Source organism: Spermophilus citellus (assembly GCF_964194105.1).
Source record: "Spermophilus citellus genome assembly, chromosome: 2".
Taxonomy (NCBI): domain Eukaryota; kingdom Metazoa; phylum Chordata; class Mammalia; order Rodentia; family Sciuridae; genus Spermophilus; species Spermophilus citellus.
The window spans coordinates 75,365,490-75,387,918 of NC_138183.1; the positions used below are offsets into that span (position 1 = coordinate 75,365,490).

Consider the following 22,429-nt stretch of genomic DNA (forward strand, 5'->3'; position numbering starts at 1 on the left):
GCCTTGTTGCCTTCACTTTATCACCATTTACTGCAAGTCTATGCCTGAGAGTGAGGACCCTTACTCCATCCCTCAGCCCTTAATGCCCTTCTCAAACCACTTTCTCTCCACTGTACTTCTGAAACTTATGCTTAAGGCCATCATCTTCCTCTGGATTTCCAAATACAGGCCCCTCTAACACCAGCCTTTCACAATGGGTTTCGCATCTTCCTTCCTGACACTCTCTCCTCAGTGCTTCCCCAGGGTTATGTGCTCTCAGCTTGCTCTCTGTTCTTCAGAATTATCATCTGGAGTGTATATTTTATTTTAATTGCTGCTGCTAGCTTGCTTTTAAACAAATAGCAATGAGCAGAGCATCCTTTCTAACAGTCTTGCTAGTGAAGATGTCATACCCACCCAGTTTTTTTTTTTTAAACTCTTCTAGGTTAAATAATTATTATACTAAACTAGGTTATGTGTTTATATTAATATGGAATGATGAATCCTGTGTTATATGTAATTATAGTGCACCAATAAAAATAAATGCAAAACAGAATTATTTTAGCCAGATGTGTGGCGCATGCCTGTAACCCCAGCAGCTCAGGAGGCTGAGGCAGGAGGATTGTGAGTTCAAAGCCAGCCTCAGCAAAAGTAAAGCACTAAACAATTCAGTGAGACCCTGTTTATAAATAAAATACAAAATAGGGCTGGGGATGTGGCCAGTGGTCAAATTCCCCTGAGTTCAAGCCCCAATACACCCCCCCAAAAAAAAGAAATATTTTAAATTATTTTTTAACCAATTTGATTAAAATAGAAATCAAGACAGACATCATTTCTAAATTTAAGGATGTGGAAACCCTTGCTCATGTCGTGAGCAGTCTTAATGATGATTATCTGAAGGCTTGCTATATTGTAAAATGTATATATGAGTTTTTTTCCTTTAGATTTAAAATGATTCTGAGTAATTATATTAGGAATTATATACTCCAAATATATCTTTGGAATTATCTTGTCAACTGAACTTTCTTTTTTAGTTAACAGACTAATTTTTAGAGAAATATCAAATCCAGGCTTTATTGTTTGGTTCAGGTTTATACCTTCATTCTTTTTTGCTGAATCTGTATCAGGAAAAGCAACATAATTTATCAAAGGGTTGATCTGTTACTCTTTTAAGCAGTCATCTCCCTATACCAGATGTGATAAGAAAATGAAGTTGCTTTTCTTTTTGTCTTGTTTGCACACAGATAACTTTGTTTTTTGTTTTCTTAAATGAGATCCAACAAATGAGGTAGCATATTTAAATATACCTACCTAGACTTACCTACAGGTAACGGGAAACCCATTTAGAGCCTTAGTTCTCAAAGTGCTTTTATCTGAGAACACATTAGAAAGTTTTTTAAAAAATGACTGTCATTGGTTATAAAATAGTGAGTGTGAGAAAGCTGTGGGGACATTTGAAGATTTCAGTGAACCACTGTTCATGATATATATATATATATATATATATATATATATATATGTGTGTGTGTGTGTGTGTGTGTGTGTGTGTGTGTGTGTGTATCTATATCTATATCTATATCTATATCTATATCTACATCTATATCTATATCTACATCTATATATCAGGAATTGAACCCAGGGGAACTTCACCACCGAGTCACATTCCCATCCCTTATTATTTTTTATTTTGAGACAGGGTCTCCCCAAGATGTTGAGACTGGCTTTGAACTTACAATTCTCCTGCCTCTTCTTCCTGAGCCTCTGGGATTACAGGTGTGTACCACTGCACCCAGCTCTTCTCCATGATTCTGAGTATACTTCTTCTTCCATATGAGCAATAGTGCTTAGAGAAACCTTAATAAAAAGGTTGGGAGAAACCTCACCAATGTCAGACATTCTGCCACTCTTTCTCTGTTACGGTATGAGGGGTACATGGGAGGCTCCCTATTTTTTCTCATTGTTTTGTTTCCTCTCCACTATCAGATTTTACAAAAAGAAGAAGAAATAAGTATGCTGTGAAAAAGTAATATGTACTGGGTGCTTTTAACTGTCTGCTTTTCTTTCCTCCTCTTCCTTTACTTTATGTTCTCTTGCTATTTGTAAAGTAAATGGAGCTGATGAATCATCTTCTAGAAACAGAAGAGTGGTGAGTCATTTCTCTGGGATTGTAGTTATCCGCATTTCTCTCCCATACAGCATTGAAAAACTGATTCTCCTTCAGTGGTAACATATTTTATGTCTTCTTTTATTTCCAAAAATCCACTTGGCATTATGACTGTATGGGGAAAAAAGATTCCAACAGATTATTCACAGCAATATTACTCCAGGATTAGTGAATTTCTTTTCCTTCATGTTTGGGAGTTTCCCTTGCCTTTAGAGCCACAGCTGGAAGTTAATTTTGGAAAAATGTTCCTTAAACTTTCTTTTTCCAAATTCTACCACAAGTACTATGTTTATTGTTGCTATTTTGAGTTTGACAACACATTGCAAATCTGAACATGTAAAGCAATTCCCTTGGTTCATGCTGCTGGTATCAACAAAAACAAAATAAGATGGCATGTCTTTTAGGTTGCTATATTTTACTTAAAAATACATGGACTTTTTTCTTCATTTCACAAGAGTGTCATTATGCAAGTATGAGCCAACATTTCCAAGACCAAAGTTAGAAATGCAAACACAAATAGAAAAAAGAAAAGAAAAGAAACCATATTTTACATAATTATCTTTTCCCTTCTCAGCTGACAATGTAAATATACTATTAGGAAGCTAGTTTACCTCTGTCAAGATCAATTTGCAAAGCTATCAATCAAATTAATTAGCATCTAATTAATTAATTTTTATATTTAGCACATAACAATGTGATAGGTACCAAAATACAGATAGATATTTTTTCCAATATTCAAATTAGATGACCATCTGACTGTAGGCTATATTGACTTCATTGAAATTGGCATTGTGTTCTAAATGTTGCCAAATCTTACAAAGGTATTCTCATTGTTTTTTCTTGCCTGACCTACATAATTACCAGAGATATCTATGAGGAAAGAGGAAAAAGAACAAAGCACTAAAATGCAAAATAAACAGAACCATGTGTGAAGCAGCTCACATTTGTGCATAGTTTTATGGAAACATCATACATTATTTTGTAAGGTTTAATAAAGAATTAAAAATGAATCACTCTTGAGGTTACGGGAACAAATTCCCCTTCCTTATGTCAGGTGGGAAACTTCTTATGATACCTGCTCTGTGATAGTTGCTACTCCATTAATCCTCTGAATGTGTAGTTTTAGTTCAACTACTTCCCAGTGTCAAGGATCTATTTGTATCAAAGTTTATAGATGAATGATTTTCTTCAAAAGAATTAATATAGATAGGCCTTGCTCTAATGCTAGTGGGTTTTTTTAATGTTATAATATTCAAATTTTTAATTTTAACTCTGTTCAAAATTTGGAACTCCTCTGGAATTTTTTTTTAATATTTCTTACAGGTACAAAAAGAATTTTATTTTGAAGGCAGAAAAATGATGGTGAGATATGAAAATAGAAAATTACTTATCCCTGAATAATGTTAAAATTTACAATTTTTTTTTTTTGCAATTGTCGCAAGAATTCTTGTGGATGGGCAGCATTGGTATTATTACTCCTATATACAAAAGTAGTAACAAGTTCAGGGAAATTAAATATGTCCTAAGGGTCACATAGTAATAGGTAATGGAGCTGGAATTCAAACCCTTTTCTTTCTTTGATTGTTTTGGTTTTCAAATTAATGTACAATCTATTTAATTTAAAAGTGTGCCAATATTTGGCATTAGGATCCGAGCAGACAGCACTGCATACTTGAAACTGTATCACATTCTTTCCCACTGGGGGAAAAATGTGCAAAAGGAAGAGGAGAGGGAAAAAAAAAAAACTGTCCTTCCGTTTCTTCTTACTGTCAGCTGAGTTGGTTTAGTGAGTAGTTTTGCAAGAGTCGTTTCACTTTGGTTTTGGACAAAGCTGAGCCTGTACTTCAAACAAAAGGAAGCCAATTACTAACTTCTGGTTGCTAGGTGTGGCCTCCGTTCAAATCCTATAAAATCAGAAGTACAAGGCTCCACTTCTAGACTGCAACCTTCAGAAAGAACCTTTCTTTCGTTCTTTTGAAGAAGGTAGAAAAAAGGTAAGCCTTGATTTTGCCTTTAGATACTTGGGTTGTTTTGAAAACTTTTCCAACACCAGTAAAAACTCTTTAGATTTTTCTTTGTGTTTTTCTAAGGAGTTTGATGAACTTGAATGTTATTGCTTCTATAGAATTTGTGGCTAGTTGCATTAATATGCTTTAATAAATCTGTAAAATCACATTGGATATTTATGTATATTTTAAGAATCGCAAATTGTAATGTTTATTTTATTTAAAGAACGTTTTAAAAAATGTTAAGTTTTCTTCCTGTACTGTTGTTGAGTTACCATGGAAAAGAAGGAAAGAATGTGCCTGGCCTGTGGCAGCCTGGAAAGATTGTGTTTTTCCTTCCTTCCTCCTTGGGTCCCCTGTCTCCAGGAGCTGTGTGTGTGTTACATGTAAATCATGCTGGAGGGGGTGCTTGGTGGGGTGGTGGTCAGAGAAACAGGGGTGTCACTGATAGGTTACAAGGAACTATTAAGTTTCATAATTTATTTTTCTCTTTTGTAAGGCAAACTAAAGATACCTCAGAGCGGTAATTGTGCCCTTTGCAATTAACGTTTTAAAATTAATGTTATGTTTACTCATATAGTTTAAGAAGGCCCACTTATTACTCATTTCATTTAAACAGGGTGTGGTCACATTCTTTCTCCTGGAGTCTCTGTGTCATCAACAGGCTTTTCCAGTGCTGGTTTGAAAACCTAAGGGAAAGGAAATATTTCCTGGGTGGTGTCAGATAAGTCATCCCATGGGAATGCCAGAGGGGCCTTCAAAAAGCTCTTCTAGCTTAGCAGTATCTTGACTGTTGAATGAGCTAATGGTCACAGAACTCCTTAGGAAAACACAAAGCAAGTCTTGAGAGCTTTGCTATGTGAGAGATTATGAATCATAACCTTACAAATGTTCCTTCAAGGATTTTTCTTTTAAACATTTTAAATGTTAATGAAATGCCTTGATTTTTAATTTTTAATGCTAGCTAATTAAGAAAGATGTGCCTTTTCTTGCTTTGGTTGTGCCTAAAATTATGTAGACACTTTGAAAAAGTAATGTTCTCCTATGTCTGCAGAAAAGTATTTTGGTAGCTGTAAGAGAAGGCATGTTACAAATGATTCAAATGTGGAAAAATACTGGTTTCATAACTCTGAAATGATCTCTTACCCAGAAGTTATGTTACCGCCCTAGCCCCAGGCATCCACATCTGGCAGACACCCAACATATGATTGATGTTGGCAAAATAATAACAACACTATTAGGGAACCAGCTAGAGTTTCAAGCTTATTAAGTACTTTTTCAATCGAAACATCTGCAAAGTTGATTTCAGTACATGATGCTAGCTATCTAAACTGATTGTTCTTAATTCTCTCTAGAACCATTAATTTATGACTTATTTAACATCAAAGCAAAGTGAATGGGCCTATTACATTTAGTGATAAGCTATAAATTGTTTTGAAGTAAACTACTTCCCTTTCCTTTGAGTTCTGACAGATATTTATCATGAAGATCATGATAGATCCAATAGTAGCCTTCTTTCATCAGGCTAACTTTCTTCACCTCCAACCACTCAAGGTGAAATTTAAGATTGGTACTTCGGAGCTGTAATGGTTTTTAGATACTATTCATTCCAAGATTTATATTTTATCAATTAAAACCATCTGGAGAAGTTTGATATTTTCTTGGGGTCAAATTGCTAATAGAATAGAGGAAAGGGATCTAAAGTGAGGGAGGAGGGGAGCAGGAGGAACCACTAGGAAAAGAAATCTACCAAGATATACTACATCCATGTATGAATATACCAGAGTGAATCCTGCTTATATATATATATATATATATATATATATATATATATATATACATATGTAATAATGTACTGATTAAAATAATGATGAAGATATTAATAATAATAATAATAGAAGGAAAATCAATATAGTAAAACAAGTGGATGGGGGGAGAGGGAAAACTCAGAAAATTATGTTATATACAAATTTAGACTTGATATAATGAATTCCACTTTTACGTATAATTAAAATGCACCAGTAATAAATAAGTAAAAATGAATAAAATCCAATTAAGGCCAGGAGTATGTTAGTTTTTAAGTTGCTATTCTATAGATGTGGATAGATGTTGATTAAACCGGTATAGATCTCTTCTAAAATCCTAGCAATGATGCATTATTTATTAATTCAATAATAGTTACAAACATACTAAATACCAGGCATTTTGCCAGGGTTAGGACGTACGTACATAATGAATGGTATATTTGCTCTGCTCTCATGGAATGCTTCTGGGGGCTATAAAGGAGTCATCAGAAAGGGGTAAGAGCACAATAGTTGAGCTACTGCAGAGATGAAGACAGAATGTTTTGGGAGAGCACAGAAGGTCAATCCAGTGCTGAGGACTCAATGAAGGCTTGGTGTAGGATGTGATGGGTCCTCTATGCTAAGTCCTCACTTAGAAGTAAGCAGTAAGGTGAAAGGAAGAGGGTGTGCAGGAGAAAGCACATTTCAGGCAATGGAATATAAACTTACATTTCATAAATTGGTTCCTCAGAATCAGGCCATTGTATAGTTTAATTGTCTTCTTCTCAAGAATAGCAATGGTAAGGATTTATAAAATACATAGTCAAGGAAAAAAATGTACTAGGCCAAAGCATTTAAAAATAAACTCCCTGGGGCTGGGGATGTGGCTCAAGCGGTAGCGCGCTCGCCTGACATGCGTGCGGCCCGGGTTTGATCCTCAGCACCACATACCAACAAAGATGTTGTGTCCGCCGAGAACTAAAAATAATAATAATAATAATAATAAATATTAAAAAATTCTCTCTCTCTCTCTCCCTCTCTCTCTCTCTAAAAAAAATAAAAAAAAATAAACTCCCTAGTGCTGCTATGAAACCTGCTATAGTCTCCACGGTTTGATGGTTAATGAATGTGATTTTCAAGTGTGAGTTATTAAAAATAATACTGTCCTTGATATTATTGTCTTTTGGTCACTAATTTTTAAAGCATGTAACATGTAGAAGTCAGAAGGCATGGATTTGTGTCACAATTCTGGCCACTACTAGCTACAACACTGACTGAAAATCATGCTCTATTTTCCTAGACAGAAAATGAGATTATGATGATAAAGTTGTTCCAAACAAGAGGCGATGCTACTGGCATTGCAGAAATTCTGATAATTCTTGCATGTAACCAAGACAAATCACGAAGATATCTCCTCCAGGGACACTCTCTTGTGTCAAATAAATTGCTCAAGCCTGTTATCTTTTGTATGTTGTGTTATGCAGTTAATATAGTAATATCACTGTTGTAACCAGGAAGTTATGGTAAACCACAGAACAAAGCTTCCTCTGTCACAAATTCTGGAAGTTGCCTTTCATAAGGCTGATAAAGATAGAAAAATGATGGGGACTCTCTTAGGACACACAAATATACAAAAATGTTCTAACCTTTAAAATGCTACATATTTAGTCCACAGATAAACTGAGATTGGTACATAGTGCTTGTTCATCAGTCAGAAGAAATGTGGAACATTATTAATTTTCTTGTAGGTCAGCCCTATGTACAAATAGCTAATTTCACCCCAAAATATCTGATGCTCATCATGGAGATAAACTTGGTTTGAAACTCACTGGTAGCTAATTGAAATACATATTAATCTAAAATAGTTAGTAGAATAGGATCTTAAAAACCCAGTCAAGTTTTAAACATATTATTAAAAAAGAAACCCTATTGTGAACTCTCAAGTCTAAGGTGGTTTTCATACACAGTGTAAAGTGCTGAATAGGCAGAGGGATTTAGTAATAAAATTGGGCCAAAATTTTGTTTTGCTGTGGTATTTGTAAGGTGTGCTATGGTTATGCAAAAATTCTGTTAATACATGAAATTTGATGAGGGCACTAAACTAGCAGACTATGGTAAAATATGTTTCCTTTAGAGTAGTTTCTTACATCCTACCATGATCTTGTGTCTAAGCTTTGCTAAGAGCTAGAAGATGTTATTTGACAGACTCAACTTTCATTTCCCTCCCTGGACTGTCTTGAGGGTGATTTCATTCTCCTGCTTTTCTCTCCTAGACTATGTTTCTAGGTCAAGAGTCCAGACTAAAATGGAGGCACTCAGAAGTTACAAGTCACAAAGCTCTCTTGTCTAAGGACACTCATGTCAAATAAATTATTCAACTCCCTTATTGTTATTTTGTGTTATGCAATTAATACAGCAATATCATTATTTTCCTAGACTTTCTCAGTGTTTTTAATGGATGTACTTTTAGTAGCACATTTGCAAATATTCTTATTTCTGCTTTGCTCTCTTTAGGAGTTTTTCTTCTCTAGTTGAAAAGAATAGAATTATTGAACATGTTTTTATAAGTAATAGAAAAAAAAAACTTTGCCAAGTGACCAATTATATTACTTTTTTTGAGGATTCTACTTTATTAAAGGTTTGAATGAGATGATGAAAAAGAAATTCTGAATATTTGAAATTTTACTAGAATTGCTATGAAATGTAGGGTGTGCCAATTAAACAGTTTGCATTTGAAATTTCATGTGGCAACAGCAATTGCACCAGATTAGACTATAATGGGAAGTAAAATCTTGTGCAAAACTGCACATCATGACTTTACCATAGGAAAACAGCTAAATTTATGGGTTGCTGGAGAGAAGAAAATGCATTAACTGAATGCACAATATACTGGTTTTTCACACAGATGACAAAATAGTAATTTGAACAATCCCCATGATAATTAAGTGGCAGTTGTTTCTGCTTTGGATATTATTTCCCTCAGGTATTTAATCTCATTACTTGGAAGTGCAGTCATTTTTCAGCAGGTGTGGATTGAAATACTTTGTCTGAACATGCTGTTAAGGAATCAGGTTATGAGTTTTACTCCTCGTGAGTCACTTCACTTTATATCATGAATTTAAAACTGCAGAGATTATCTTTTCAACCTCCTTCACAAGAATCCATGAGAGTAGTCTCCAAAGTGATATAACAAAAGGGTGTGGAAAGAGATATCAGGGTAGATTTTCAGTATGAGCTTCTAAAATACAGCTCCAGAGAAAAAGAATCACTGATGGCAATTTTTTTGTGTGTGTACATGAAGAAAACAGAAGACACATTAATTTTTTAACATGCATAAAGTTTTAAAAATATATATGATCCATTAAGTAAAAGTATTATCACAACAGAACAATTTAAGAAATTTTATTCAACATAAAGTTTGACATCAGGGCATGCATGTTGCAATTTCACTCCAGTGCTTCTTGTTAGAAAAAAATATTGGTACAAAATAATCCTTGTCCATCTGTGTGTGTGTGTGTGTGTGTGTGTGTGTGTGTGTGTGTACACACATGTGTGCATGTGTGTTGAGGAAAAAACACGTATGTCTAAGAAATACTTAGTTCAGATAGAAGGAAATGTGAAGATAGCAATTACTATAAGTAGTGAAACCATTTTTCACCCAGAAATGGAGGAAGAAAGTGGATGATTTGGGAAGAAATACATGGATTTTTGAGTAAATTGAGTTTTAAGTAAACCACACCTGCAGATTGTTACAGAATATTGACCTCACAAATGTAAAACTTATGCTTTTCCTCTAAGCATCCCGTGGTACAGGCCCTAATTCATCTCACACAGGTTCTCTAATCACCTACTAAGTGATCTCCAATCTTCCAACTTGTCCGTCTCTTAGTCATTCTCCATGACCTGAAATGAAGCATCTTTCTGAAATATAAATGAAATTATGCCACTTTGTTTTTACAAATGTATCATTTCCTTAATGCTCTGGACATACATTTGAACTTCTTTGTTTCAGCTTCTGTCAACATTTTTTGCCCCAGCAAACTTTTTTCAGCTTTCCAAATAAGATCAACTTCTCTGTTTTATTCTCTTCTACTTTCTGACAGATTAATCTTGACTCATTTTGTAAAGGGCTTTGCTCAGCCAGCACTTGCTCTAAGAAGGTTAGAATTAAATATACTAAGAAAGAGTTCAGTTTCTGAGTGAAGGCTGTGAGTTTCTTTTTTAGAGTTAGACCATTTAAAATACCTACACTTTATATTTATTATGCCCCTAAACACAATCCCATCAAGTAAGCACAAGGAAACTTTATAATGCTATGTCTTGGGTATGTAAGGGGAGTGTTTGTGTGTGGTGGGTTTGTTTCACAAAAACATCTACCCCTTTTCTTTCCAGACACTTCTTTGAAAATGGCAATGGTATCAGAATTCCTCAAGCAGGCCTGGTTTATTGACAACCAAGAGCAGGAATATGTTGTAAGTACAATGACTTAGTTACTATATTAAAATGGAATTAACACAAGTAAATGGACATTAATGTATGCCTGTCTCTCCACCATAGCAAACTGTGAAATCATCCAAAGGTGGTCCTGGGTCAGCCGTGAGCCCCTATCCTAGCTTCAATCCTTCCTCGGATGTCGAAGCTTTGCACAAGGCCATCATGGCTAAAGGTGAGTGTGTCTCCTGAGAACAGCTACTCCCCAGAACTCCAAAGTGGCTTTCCATTGGCTGTTGAATAATAGATCTGAGAGACTGGAAAGAGAATTTCATTTGAAGATAAAAGTTCTCTTTGTTGAATGAAGATGTATTTCCTTTCTTGTTACTTTGAAAAATTGTGGTATAATCAATGGAATAATTGCTGTTACAGGTATCCACTGAGCCCATTTCAAGCAGATACTGAAGCCTGAAATCACCATTCTGATCACTTTTAGGGTTTAAACTTGGACCAAACCCTGTGACACTGAGGTCCAGGGACAATTAATTGGAGTTTCATTTTTCATTCAAATGAATGAAATGCCATCCTAAGTGCTTTAGCTTGATAGTAGTGTGGCATTTATTTCTTGGGATGATATAATTTATATTTTTTGGTTTGTTAAGAACCTCACTTGGAGCACCTTGAAAATGAATCATTTTATGTTAGTTGTTGATTATGAGGAAAATTGATTTTAAAGTCTGGAGTCTCTTTATTTCCAGGTGTGGATGAAGCAACCATTATTGACATTCTGACTAAGAGAAACAATGCTCAGCGTCAACAAATCAAAGCTGCATACCTCCAGGAAAAGGGAAAGGTAGTTTTGAAGTTTGATTTGGGTTTCATTTATGCATCATCATAGATTCTGAAGCACACTTACCTAGTTCTTCAAGTTTCTAGCTATCATTCTCCCATTATATCTGAGACTGGCATTGCAGTATTTATTCATCCATTTTGTTAGAATTGATTCAAGTTTAGCAAATTAGTTGGTTTCATATGCTGGTCATCTTTGTGTAAGTTCTTTGCAGGAGTGATGTTCTATATTAGAGATAAGTCTTCAATCTGAACATAACAAATATTAAAATTAATATAGGTGACAAAGAATATATTTTGATTGAAATGCATCTTCTGCTAAATTTAAAATGAACTGAAATTTAAAGTTTGTATATATTTATTTTAGAAGTAAGCTTTGTATCTTCTACAGAAAATATGTATATAATTTTTTTAAATTGGTGCCATTAGAAAGCTGTAAATCATTGATGTTCAATGATAGTACTTATCTGAGCAAGCAAAGCTCAATGCTTGGAAAACTTCATATTGTGTTTTTAAAGTATTCTTACTAATATTTTCTGTTGATAGACAGACTTCTGTTCTTTGAATTGTGTGATTTCTTTTCTCCCTATTCTCTAAGAATTTAAAAGTAGATTCAGTAAATTTCATCTAATCTCTCTAGATCTATAAAATGAAGATGACATTCCTAAATATCTGTCATGCTTGTCAAGGTGAAGGGAAGGAACTCTAAAAGATGGCTGTGTTTAGGATATTCTAGCAAGATGACCTAAGATCAAGTATTACCACATTGCTATAGAAGCTAGCACCTAACTTCTTCTAAACTTTCTTATAGCCCCTGGATGAAATTCTGAAGAAAGCCCTTACAGGTCACCTGGAAGAAGTTGTTTTAGCTCTGCTGAAAACTCCAGCCCAATTTGATGCAGATGAGCTCCGTGCTGCCATGAAGGTAACCCTCCTGATTAGGCAAAACTCCTTTCTTAGGACAGTAAATGGAGCAAGTCTGCTTATTCCTAGCATCACCTCTTCAATATCTAGTACAGTGTATGTCAATCAGTGGGAGCTCAGTGAATTAGTAAATCAATGATCCAATAAATATAAATTAGTAGAGAAAAAATAAATGTTGGCACTAATATCCTTCTTGAACATCATCTAAATCAAGTATCTGCATTTTTATGTCTTTACCTGAAATATTGGTTTTTAAACCCAATTTGGGGTTTAAATTTGAGGCATACAGTAAATAGAATTTATCATAATTATTAAAAATTACAGGTGAAATTGACATGATTAAATTCAAACAACTTAAATTCAAATTAAATTAAAAAAAATCTTGTTGATCCTCTTGAATCCAGATTTGTATATGTTTTTCCTTTTCTCTTCTTTCAATTCAGGGACTTGGAACTGATGAAGATACTCTGATTGAAATTTTGGCATCAAGAAATAATAGAGAAATAAGAGAAATTAACAGAGTCTACAGAGATGGTAAGTTGTAGTGTCCAACAGTCCAAGTGTGCTCCTGGGAAAGGAATTCTGATACACTATCTTAAAATTAAATGCTGATGTTGGTTGTGCAGGCTTTGGAAAGCCTACCTATTAAAATGTGTCTTTACTGTTTTACACATATCTACTGAAAGCATACATTGTTATCAGGCAGCATTCAATGTCTAGGGTGCTGATATCCCAGGTCCCAGGTCACATGGGGCTGGCATTTAATAGAAAATGTCCATCCAGAACTAATGGGCTCAAGTTATTAGGATGGAGACCTTAATTCAGAGCACTGTTTTCTGAGAGTTATTTCATAAAAATGGTCCAGCATTATTATTTTTTTTTATTTTTGAGAAGAGTATGTAATAAAACATCTTCAAAAATATTGTTCACCTGTCTTTGACAAGGTAAAGAATTGGGTACTTTTAATTCTATGTTGGAAACCTTAACTTTACCATTATGAACATAAATGATTCCCATACTCTTTATCTCAATTAGATTCATGGTATAGAGAGACCAACCATGACTCATTTTACATATTCAGTGAAATATCTCATTTAAATGGCATGCTCCCCACTAATAAGAGGATACCCACATATCAGTTACTATTTTCCTTTTCTTTCCCCAAACCAATACATGACTTTTTCCATTAGATATCTTCCTCCCTTGTTCTCATATCAAGCCCGAAAGCCCAAAAGTTCTTATACATTGTTTTTAGAACAATATAATAAAAGTATGAAAGCAAGAAAATTTTAACTTAATTTTTGAAATGTTTATGTCATTACAGATGTTTTTACCTTATATCTATTTATCAGTGATAATAATCAAAAGGAACATTGTTATTAATTTTTGTTTGACAAAGCATATTTTATAAAGATAAACATCCATATTTCTCCATTATAATGAAGATTAGTCCATTGATAGCTTATTAAATTGCTCTGTTTCTAGTCAATTACAAATTCAGCTAATTTTTTTTCTATTACAGCATGATTTTGTACAGTTAATGTGTGTATATAGACAGGTTAAAATATCTCTATACACATACATACATCATTAAGCTATATTGCATACAAGATAGTTACACTTTTTAAAGTAAATAAATAATTTATGCTGAAGTGAGTATTTTTGTTTAATTCTTTTAAATACCTGCTCTATTCACTATATTGCTTAATTCTGGCATACTTTTATTTCAGAATTATTTGATAAATGTGTAAATTATTCTTGTTAGATAAAACTTTTTGACTCTGGGTTTTCATTCACAGTGTTATTCAGATTGCTTCCAAAGCCCTACAGGAAATAATTTATTTATTTGTTGTCATTAGCTATACATGACAGTAGAACGCATTTTGACTCATTGTACACAAATGGAGCATAACTTTTCATTTATCTGGTTGTACACAATGCAGTCACGTCTTTTGTGCAATCCTACATGTACACAGAGTAATAATGTCCATCTCTTTCACCAGCTTTCTCACTGTCACCTCCCCTCCCTTCCCCTCACTCCTCTCTGCCCAATGCAAAGTTCCTCCATTCGTCCCTTGTTCACTTTCCCACATCATTATGTATCAGCATTTACTTATCAGAGAAAACATCTGGCCTTTGGTTTTGTGGGATTGGCTTACTTTGCTTAGCACGATATTTTCCAGCTCCATCCATTTACCTGCAAATGCCATAATTTCATTCTTTTTAAAGACTGAGTAATATTTCATTGGGTCTATAAACCACAGTTTCTTTATCCATGCATCTATTGAGGGGCATCTAGGTTGGTTAGGAAATCAATTTCATTATCTAAAATTTCACCTGTTCTAATTTCTCAAATTTTATTCAAAAATGATAATAATTTGAAATATGTTTCATAAGTCAATGGACATTGTGGCAATTATAAGTTGTAAGCCAATACGTATCAGATATGGTTATTCTATTATTAGAACCATTGCTTTTCAATAGCTTACTAAAAAACCTATTTTTCTTATTTCTTAGAACTGAAAAGAGATCTAGCCAAAGACATCACCTCGGACACATCTGGAGACTTTCGGAATGCTTTGCTTTCTCTTGCTAAGGTATAACAAATACTTTGGGAAATTCCTCTGCTCTTTCATGAACAGTAAAATCTGATATTTGAACCCTCTCTAGAAATAACTAATTAACTGTTTTCCTTTATTTTCTTTTTTAATTAATACTATTTTAATTGATAAATCATAATTGCATTTATGGATACATTGTGATGTTTTATATATGTATACATGTGGGATTATTAAATCAAGCTAAATAGTATACTCATTACCTTGATTACCTATCCTTTTTTTATGGTGAAACATTTGAAATTTACTCTCTTATTTACTTAGAAATATACACTACATTTTCATTGACTATGGTCACCTTACTGTGCAATAGATCCCCAAACTTATGCTTCCAGTCTGAAACTTAGTACTCCTGGGTCAATATCCTCCCTTCCCCCTGACTCTGGTAACCATATACTCTCCACTTCTGTGAGTTCAGCTTTTTAAAATTCCATGTCTAACTGAGGTCATGTGGTATTTGTCTTTCTGTGCCTGGCTTATTTCACTTAGTATGGTGCCCCTCACTTTCATCCATGTTTTCACAAAAGACAAGATTCTCTTTTGACTCTTTTCTCAAAAATTATTATGTGTCCGAGTTCAAGGGAATTAAGTAAATCATGTGATTACTTAAAGCTTATGATAGAATGAGACTTATTTTTTTCTTTTTAGGGTGACAGATGTGAAGATTTGGGCGTGAACGAAGACTTGGCTGATACAGATGCCAGGGTAAGCAAGAGCTCAGCAAATATTGCTTCAGTAGGTCTTCTTACACTGCACAGGTCAGCCTGTGTGACATCAGGGTTCAGATCTGCTGAGAAGCCAGTGGTTCCTTAACATTCCTTCCCTGAATGAGATACAGCTTCCTGGTTCAAGACTGAAAATATGGTCTTTAAGTTTTCAATGGATCTCATACAGCCAGAGAGGATTAAAAGAGAACAATGAGAATTTTTGTTTGTTTGTTTTCCAAGAATTGCTTTATTGAGAACAATTCTAAATTTTCATTTTATCAAGTATAAGAAAGGGAAGAAAAATTTTTAAGTTCAAAATATAAAACAGTAAGCACATCTAACATTCTTTTAACAGTGATTATGAAATGGTTTACAGATGCAAATTTATATTCTAAAATTTTTGCAGTGATATTATAAATACAATTTAAATTATAATATCAAAGTTATATCATTGAAAACATACTATTGCATACCATTCAATGAAGTTACCTTTATTTATGCAGTAAACCATTGTTGATGTTAGAAAAAAGCAGAACATTTCAGATCTGGAATTTCCATTTAAAAAGAACAATTATTTGCATTATGCTTTCCCAACAAATGAGTCATTAAGGAAAAAAAAAAACTTATTTGTCCACCCACATCAACATATTGTACCAGTACATCATCTTGCAATAGGCACTAATTAACTTTCTGTTTAATTAAATGCATACATAGCAGATCATTTTGCTTGAAAAGTTCAAAATAACTTTTGATTGAAAGTTTGATTGTTTAAACAGAAATTTTACAAGCATATAAAAGAACTAGAGTGTGCACTTGAATAATTGCCCATGATAAAAATTATTCTTGTTTGCTTGTGACATTTCTGAATATGTTTTCCATTTTAAGACTCTCAGGGCACTTAGATGTATATTTATAGAGGCTACATGGATTAGTGTGACCCAGGAGGATGATAGTAATTAACATTTCAAAGTTAACAGAGCATACTTGTGACAATAGGGCAGGGGATTATCTATTTCATTTACAAAAGATGAAAATTTGTGGTTCAGTAAAGTTAAATTATTTGCCTGAGCTTAAATAGCCTTTAAATTTTCAGAGTCAGCATTTGAATCTTAGAAATTGTAATATCAAAACACCTGATCTAGCTTATGGTTAATTTATTGATTTACAAGTACCATTTAATGATAATTACTTTGAATAGTAGAGTGAGAATCTTTTAAAGAGAGTTACTTGAAGAGGTCTTGATGTGCAGCATAATCTTAAGGCAATGTAATTCTGCAAACATGTGTCTGCAAATATATTCTTGTCTCTAGGGTTTACACGGGACCTTGAGAGAGTTAGTGGCTGACATGACAAACAAAATAGGTCCCTGTCATTGAGGAATGTGCCGTCTTCTTCTGGCATCCTCCGATTGTATTGAGCACAGAGCAACTGTCTAGAAAAGCTTTGGGGAAAATCTACCATCCTGATGGACACAACATTTTGGCAGTCAAGCATTAATCTATTGTGTTTCTTGACAGGCCTTATATGAAGCAGGAGAAAGAAGAAAGGGGACAGATGTGAATGTGTTCAATACCATTCTTACCTCAAGAAGCTATCCCCATCTTCGTAGAGGTAACAAGAAAAATATTTTTATGGTATCAGTTCATGGAAAATGGAATTTTTTTTTCACTGAGGACATATAGAGCAGGGAAAGACAAACGTCTTATTCAGGTCCCTCCTATATCATATGGTAAAGTGCTCCTGACCCAATACAGCTATTTGCCCATTTTTACAATGTATTGGAAATACATTTTGCATCTTTGGCACGTGGAACATTGTTTATTTTCACAGTTTCTATTCTCCCCAACGATTTGGCTTAGATATGATAAAAAATACCCATATAATGGAACAAAACAAAACTTACAACAAAGCAAAGCAAAACAAACCAAAACACTTGGGGGTAAAAGAAGAAAAGATTACACAGGTATTACAGAAAACAAAAGTTAAAACAAAACCAAAGCTCAAAAAGACTTCTGACCTTTGAGCACAAGACTTGCTCTGAGCCCAACAGTAGTCAAGGCAAGAGTAGTGCCATAATGTCTATCTAAAGCTCATTATCTTATTATAACACATTGATTTCTAATGCTAAACAAGAGAAAATCACCGTACAGATCTTTATATGAGGGAACATCCATTTGCTTTGGCACATAATTCTGCTGTAGTAAGTGTTATGGTTGCCATCATGTATCATTTCTAATAACTGTTAACACTTGCAAACTTTTCCCCAAATATACAGGAGCACCAAAATGGCCACATGGGTTACATTCCTAGGAGGAGATGAAGTATTCATATTATGCTGATTTGTATGAATAGTTTTTAAAGTGTGGCTGGAGTTTAGCCAACCCTAGAATTTCCTTGAATCAGTTACCCTGATTTTGCTAGACTTTTTAAAAGGATGATTCGTATGTACCTTAATTTAAATTTAATGTTCAGTTTTTCAGAAATACACCAAATACAGCAAACATGACATGAACAAAGTCCTGGACCTGGAGCTGAAGGGTGACATTGAGAAGTGCCTTACAGCCATTGGTATGTAGTCCTGGGCTTCAAAGAAATTTCTAACTAGGAACTGTGTTTTTAATGTTGCCTAATATGTCAAACAAACAAACAAAGCACCAACCTTCAGAGGTGATACATCCATGTTTCAGATAGAGGCTACTTGTAAAATTGACAAAGAAGCAACAGATACTATTTCCCTTTTCAAAAACATGGAGAAGTAGAATGTACTTATGGAATAACTACTTATGCCAAGCGGTACACTAAGATGGACACACTGCTGGGCAGTCAAGAATGGTCACCAAAGGCATGGGATTTGGAATTAGATAAATATATATTCAAATTTTATTCTACCATTTGTTAGTTGTATGGTCTTGGGCAAGCCTAGGAGAATCTGATTTAGCAGTTTGAAGTTGGCTTCTGAAAATTTGAGTGTTAAAAAGTCTTCTAGATTATTGAGTTGACCATTAGAGTAAAAGAATCTGTGTTCTCAAAAAGTGTTGCTCAAATTTTACCTTGCTTATGGTTGAATACCCTGGGAATTGTGTTAACATGCAGATCCTGATTCAGAAGGTTCTGCATTTCTAACAAGCCTCTGGTAGATAGCAATGCTGTAGGTCCATGGCTCTCCCTTGGAATAGCAAATAAAGAAAACTCCAAAAAAAAAAAAAAAGACCTGTGCTAGTATTTTGTTTGAGCATCTTCTTTATATTTAAAGCTTGTTGTATTTCAGGACTTTAAAAAATGTTCTTATTACAAATGATTCAAATACTTACTTGTAGGCTTTAAATACTTGCTTGTTTCCCTGTATGCACTGAGAGTTTATTTGGGATAGCTCTAACTCTTGAAGTTGCAGTTGGGATGAATTAAATATAATTAGGAAATAGTTGATATTTTCAGGGGAAAGAATACTCCGAATCACCATCTAGAGAGTTACAATATCTTTCTTTAAGGTGAATGTCTCATATTGGGATGGGAAAGAACTAGAGGTAGATGGAAACCTATTGGCAAAACTCTCTATTCCTGTTTCTTTCATATGCATCTTTCTTCTGTGATGAATATATCAACTAAAACTCATCTCTCTTGCAGTGAAGTGTGCCACAAGCAAACCAGCTTTCTTTGCTGAGAAGCTTCATCTGGCCATGAAGGTACCATCCACTCATATGCTTTGCTTAGAGAATAAATGTATTAGCAGGTAGAATAGAAAACCTAATATTGTTTGAAAATCGGAGTTAATATCTTCTCACTGAAGAGAATCTTTTTTCTATTCAGTACAAGAGAAAATCTACCACTTTATTTGTGTTAGATTTGGTGCATTTTTAAAAATACATGGATGTGGTTGTAATGGCAGCTTGTAAGTGATTTATGGCTGATTTGTGACTTGCAAAACTTGAGACACCAAGGGAAGGGTGATATACCTTCCCTTTTAATGTGTGATTTTAGTAGCCTACTTCCACTAAAGTTGTGTGTTTTATAATCTTCCATTTTCTTTTCATTTATCTTTTTTATTATGCTGTCTTTCATGCCATGAATTAATAGTGAATCTTTTAAAATGTCATCCCATGGTTACAGAAGTAGAAGGTGTTACTAAGATGAATTTGAGATACTTAAAACTATATCACTTTAACTTTACTGTCTAACATGCACAGTATTATACAGGATACCACCTCTATATTTTCATTTTGAGTTCTCAAATGGATAGTTAGGAAGTTATCTTTGTTTAGTCTTTGTATTCCAAAATGAGGAGGTCTTCAGAGAAATATAGGGGCAGAGGGTTTCTAACCATTCCAATACTACTAAGGAATCCTGGGAGATGGTAGACACGTTAGGCATACCTAACACAGAATGACAGGTACTAGTATAGTGTACTTAGCACATTTGCTGTCACCATGCCTGCCACTGTCCGTGTGGTATTTAGATGGGTAATGATGACTACTTGGCATTAAAAGAGAGCAAAAAGGGACATGTGCCCCAGACTTCAGAAACCAAGTAGGTTCGCTGTCAGCTAACCTAAGACCTGAACCTGAGTATACATGAGCCAGGTAAGGACAAGGGTATATGATAAGGGGGACGAAGCAAGGATGGTCCAAGAAAGGAAACGGCACATCCTTAAGCTTGGAAGCAGATAGTAGCACAACTCTTTTCAAGTGGTAAATATCATCAGAGTGATGGTGCACAGTGGAAGAGGTTGTGCAGTCAAGCAGGATATTGTAAGGCTGATAAAATGATTGGATGAAAACTGAGAGCAACAGGAGACTGATGAAGTATTTTAACTAGATGAGTTAGATGATCTTAGTCACAATTTTGTAAAAATGCTCTTTATTTGCAATTGTTGGATGGTTCAGACATAGGAAAGACTGACTGGTAGAAGGGCAGTTAGGAGGTTGAAAAGCTCTAATCAGGCAGCTGGTTTCTTTTAATTTCATTACCACTTGTCTGGGTACCCCCGTGTGTGTGTGTGTGTGTGTGTGTGTGTGTGTGTGTGTGTGTGTTGTAAGAATAGAGAGGTGGTTTCTCCATAGGGATTCACTTTAAAAATCCCTCTTTAATGAGAGTTCCTTCTGAATACAATACAAGAAATGGCACTTTTTTTTTTTTTTTTTTTTTGTATAGGGTGCTGGAACCCGTCATAAGACGTTGATCAGAGTTATGGTCTCCCGTTCTGAAATCGACATGAATGAAATCAAAGCATACTATCAGAAGATGTATGGTATCTCTCTGTGCCAAGCCATTCTGGTATGTAGTGCTTTTTATAGTCTCACCTCCACAAATGAAATTTCTTTTAGGATCATCTTCAAAAGAAGAACTGACTAAATACATAATTAAATCTGTATAAAACTTAAAATTTTATTTTCTGAGATAAGGAAAATTATTTGCCTGTTATTTAAGTAACTGATTTTTTCACATTTCTTTGTTATATTAGCTCTAGATTTACATTAACATTTTGTCTAGCATTTATAGGTTCATAGTGTGGCTGGAAGAGGTTTTTATGTTTCTTCAAATAGAAGTATACAAATATCATTGTAATAACTTATTTTATTTTTTAAATGACAAAAACAAAAAAAGAGATAACTCATTGTATCCATAAATTTCATATATAAGATTAATTCAGTATATCTAGGTGAATACTTTGTCAATAAACTTTCACTGGCAAAATCTACTCACTAGTAATGGAGAACTAGTACATTTTTCAATTTAAATCATAAAAATGTTTACTTGCTCTTGCATAAATATTCAAAATATTTCAGAATTTTTACCAGCATAGACATCATGATTTATTTTACAATTAAAATCTGTCAGAAGATAAAAGGCTTATTATTAAAAATATTTTAATTAATTTTATCATGGTAAAATGTATAAAATATATGTTAAAGTTTCCTCATTTGGATGTTGAAATATAAGACAGAAAGAAAAGTCAAGGATTTTGAACATATTGAAAGATTGATAACTATTTAAATTAACACTGTTATTTGTATCCAATAACTAAAAACTACAAATAAAAAGTGAGTGATTCTGGTGAGTGAATCAAAATATTTTTCTCATATATATGAGGTTATATTTGTAATACTTTATTCAATCCTGTATAATGTATTTTACCCTTAGATAAAAATGGCTCTAACATATAACATAATTAACTCAGGGAAGTTTATAATTTGAATCTTGAAAGCCTTTGCTTTTTGTACAACAATCCACACTTACCAGATTTTGGCTGTGCATATTATTTAATTATACAAACAGTATTTTGATTATAGATCCCAGATCACGGATGTACTGCAATGTATGAAATAGTCTGTAAATATGCAATTTTTCTACAATTAAAATATTGTTTAAGATTTTGCATAGCACTAAGGGTACACTATTTTTGAATCAACAGGATGAAACCAAGGGAGATTATGAAAAAATCCTGGTGGCCCTTTGTGGAGGAAACTAAACAATCCATGATGTTCTCAAGCCTTCTCATCAAAAGATTGCTGAATTGTAGCTTTTCATTCTGTAACAGGGTTAACTAGGAAGGTTTGCTCAGTGGGATTACAGTCTTGCTACCTATTTTCTGAAATATAGAGCCTATAAGTAATTTTTATATCACAACTCTGTATAGTAGAGAGAAACATTTTTTTTTAAATATGTTTACCTTAAACCCTAAAACCCCATAAACAAGTTGTTCTGGTAACTACCTGAGAAAGGTACAAGTAATTGAAAATAAAGTGTTACAAGACAATTGGTGTCATTGGCTCTTTATTCTGATTTTCTTTTATGTGTAATGCAGAGATTTAATTTGGTATCAAGGGACTGGAGCCTGAATGCTAATTGACAATTATTAATGAAATCATTTTCACATGCCAAATTGAAGAAAATATTAATGGAGTTGGAAAATGAACTCCTTAACATTTTGTCATCTGAGTACAGATTACCAAGAGGCTGTCTGGATTTC

The 22,429-nt window shown here is 34.0% G+C and overlaps 1 protein-coding gene across 1 annotated transcript; it reads left to right on the plus strand.

Annotated features, from left to right (window-relative positions):
• The first annotated feature begins 3,925 nt into the window (after nucleotides 1-3,925).
• Nucleotides 3,926-22,120, plus strand: ANXA1 (annexin A1). Its single transcript, XM_081279097.1, has 13 exons — nucleotides 3,926-4,137; nucleotides 10,326-10,405; nucleotides 10,491-10,599; nucleotides 11,123-11,217; nucleotides 12,025-12,138; nucleotides 12,581-12,671; nucleotides 14,655-14,734; nucleotides 15,404-15,460; nucleotides 16,980-17,073; nucleotides 17,935-18,030; nucleotides 19,087-19,145; nucleotides 20,611-20,733; nucleotides 21,872-22,120. Exons 2-13 carry the CDS (start codon nucleotides 10,340-10,342, stop codon nucleotides 21,926-21,928), a joined length of 1,041 nt encoding a protein of 346 aa, XP_081135223.1. The 5' UTR covers nucleotides 3,926-4,137; nucleotides 10,326-10,339; the 3' UTR covers nucleotides 21,929-22,120.
• Nucleotides 22,121-22,429: the final 309 nt, after the last annotated feature.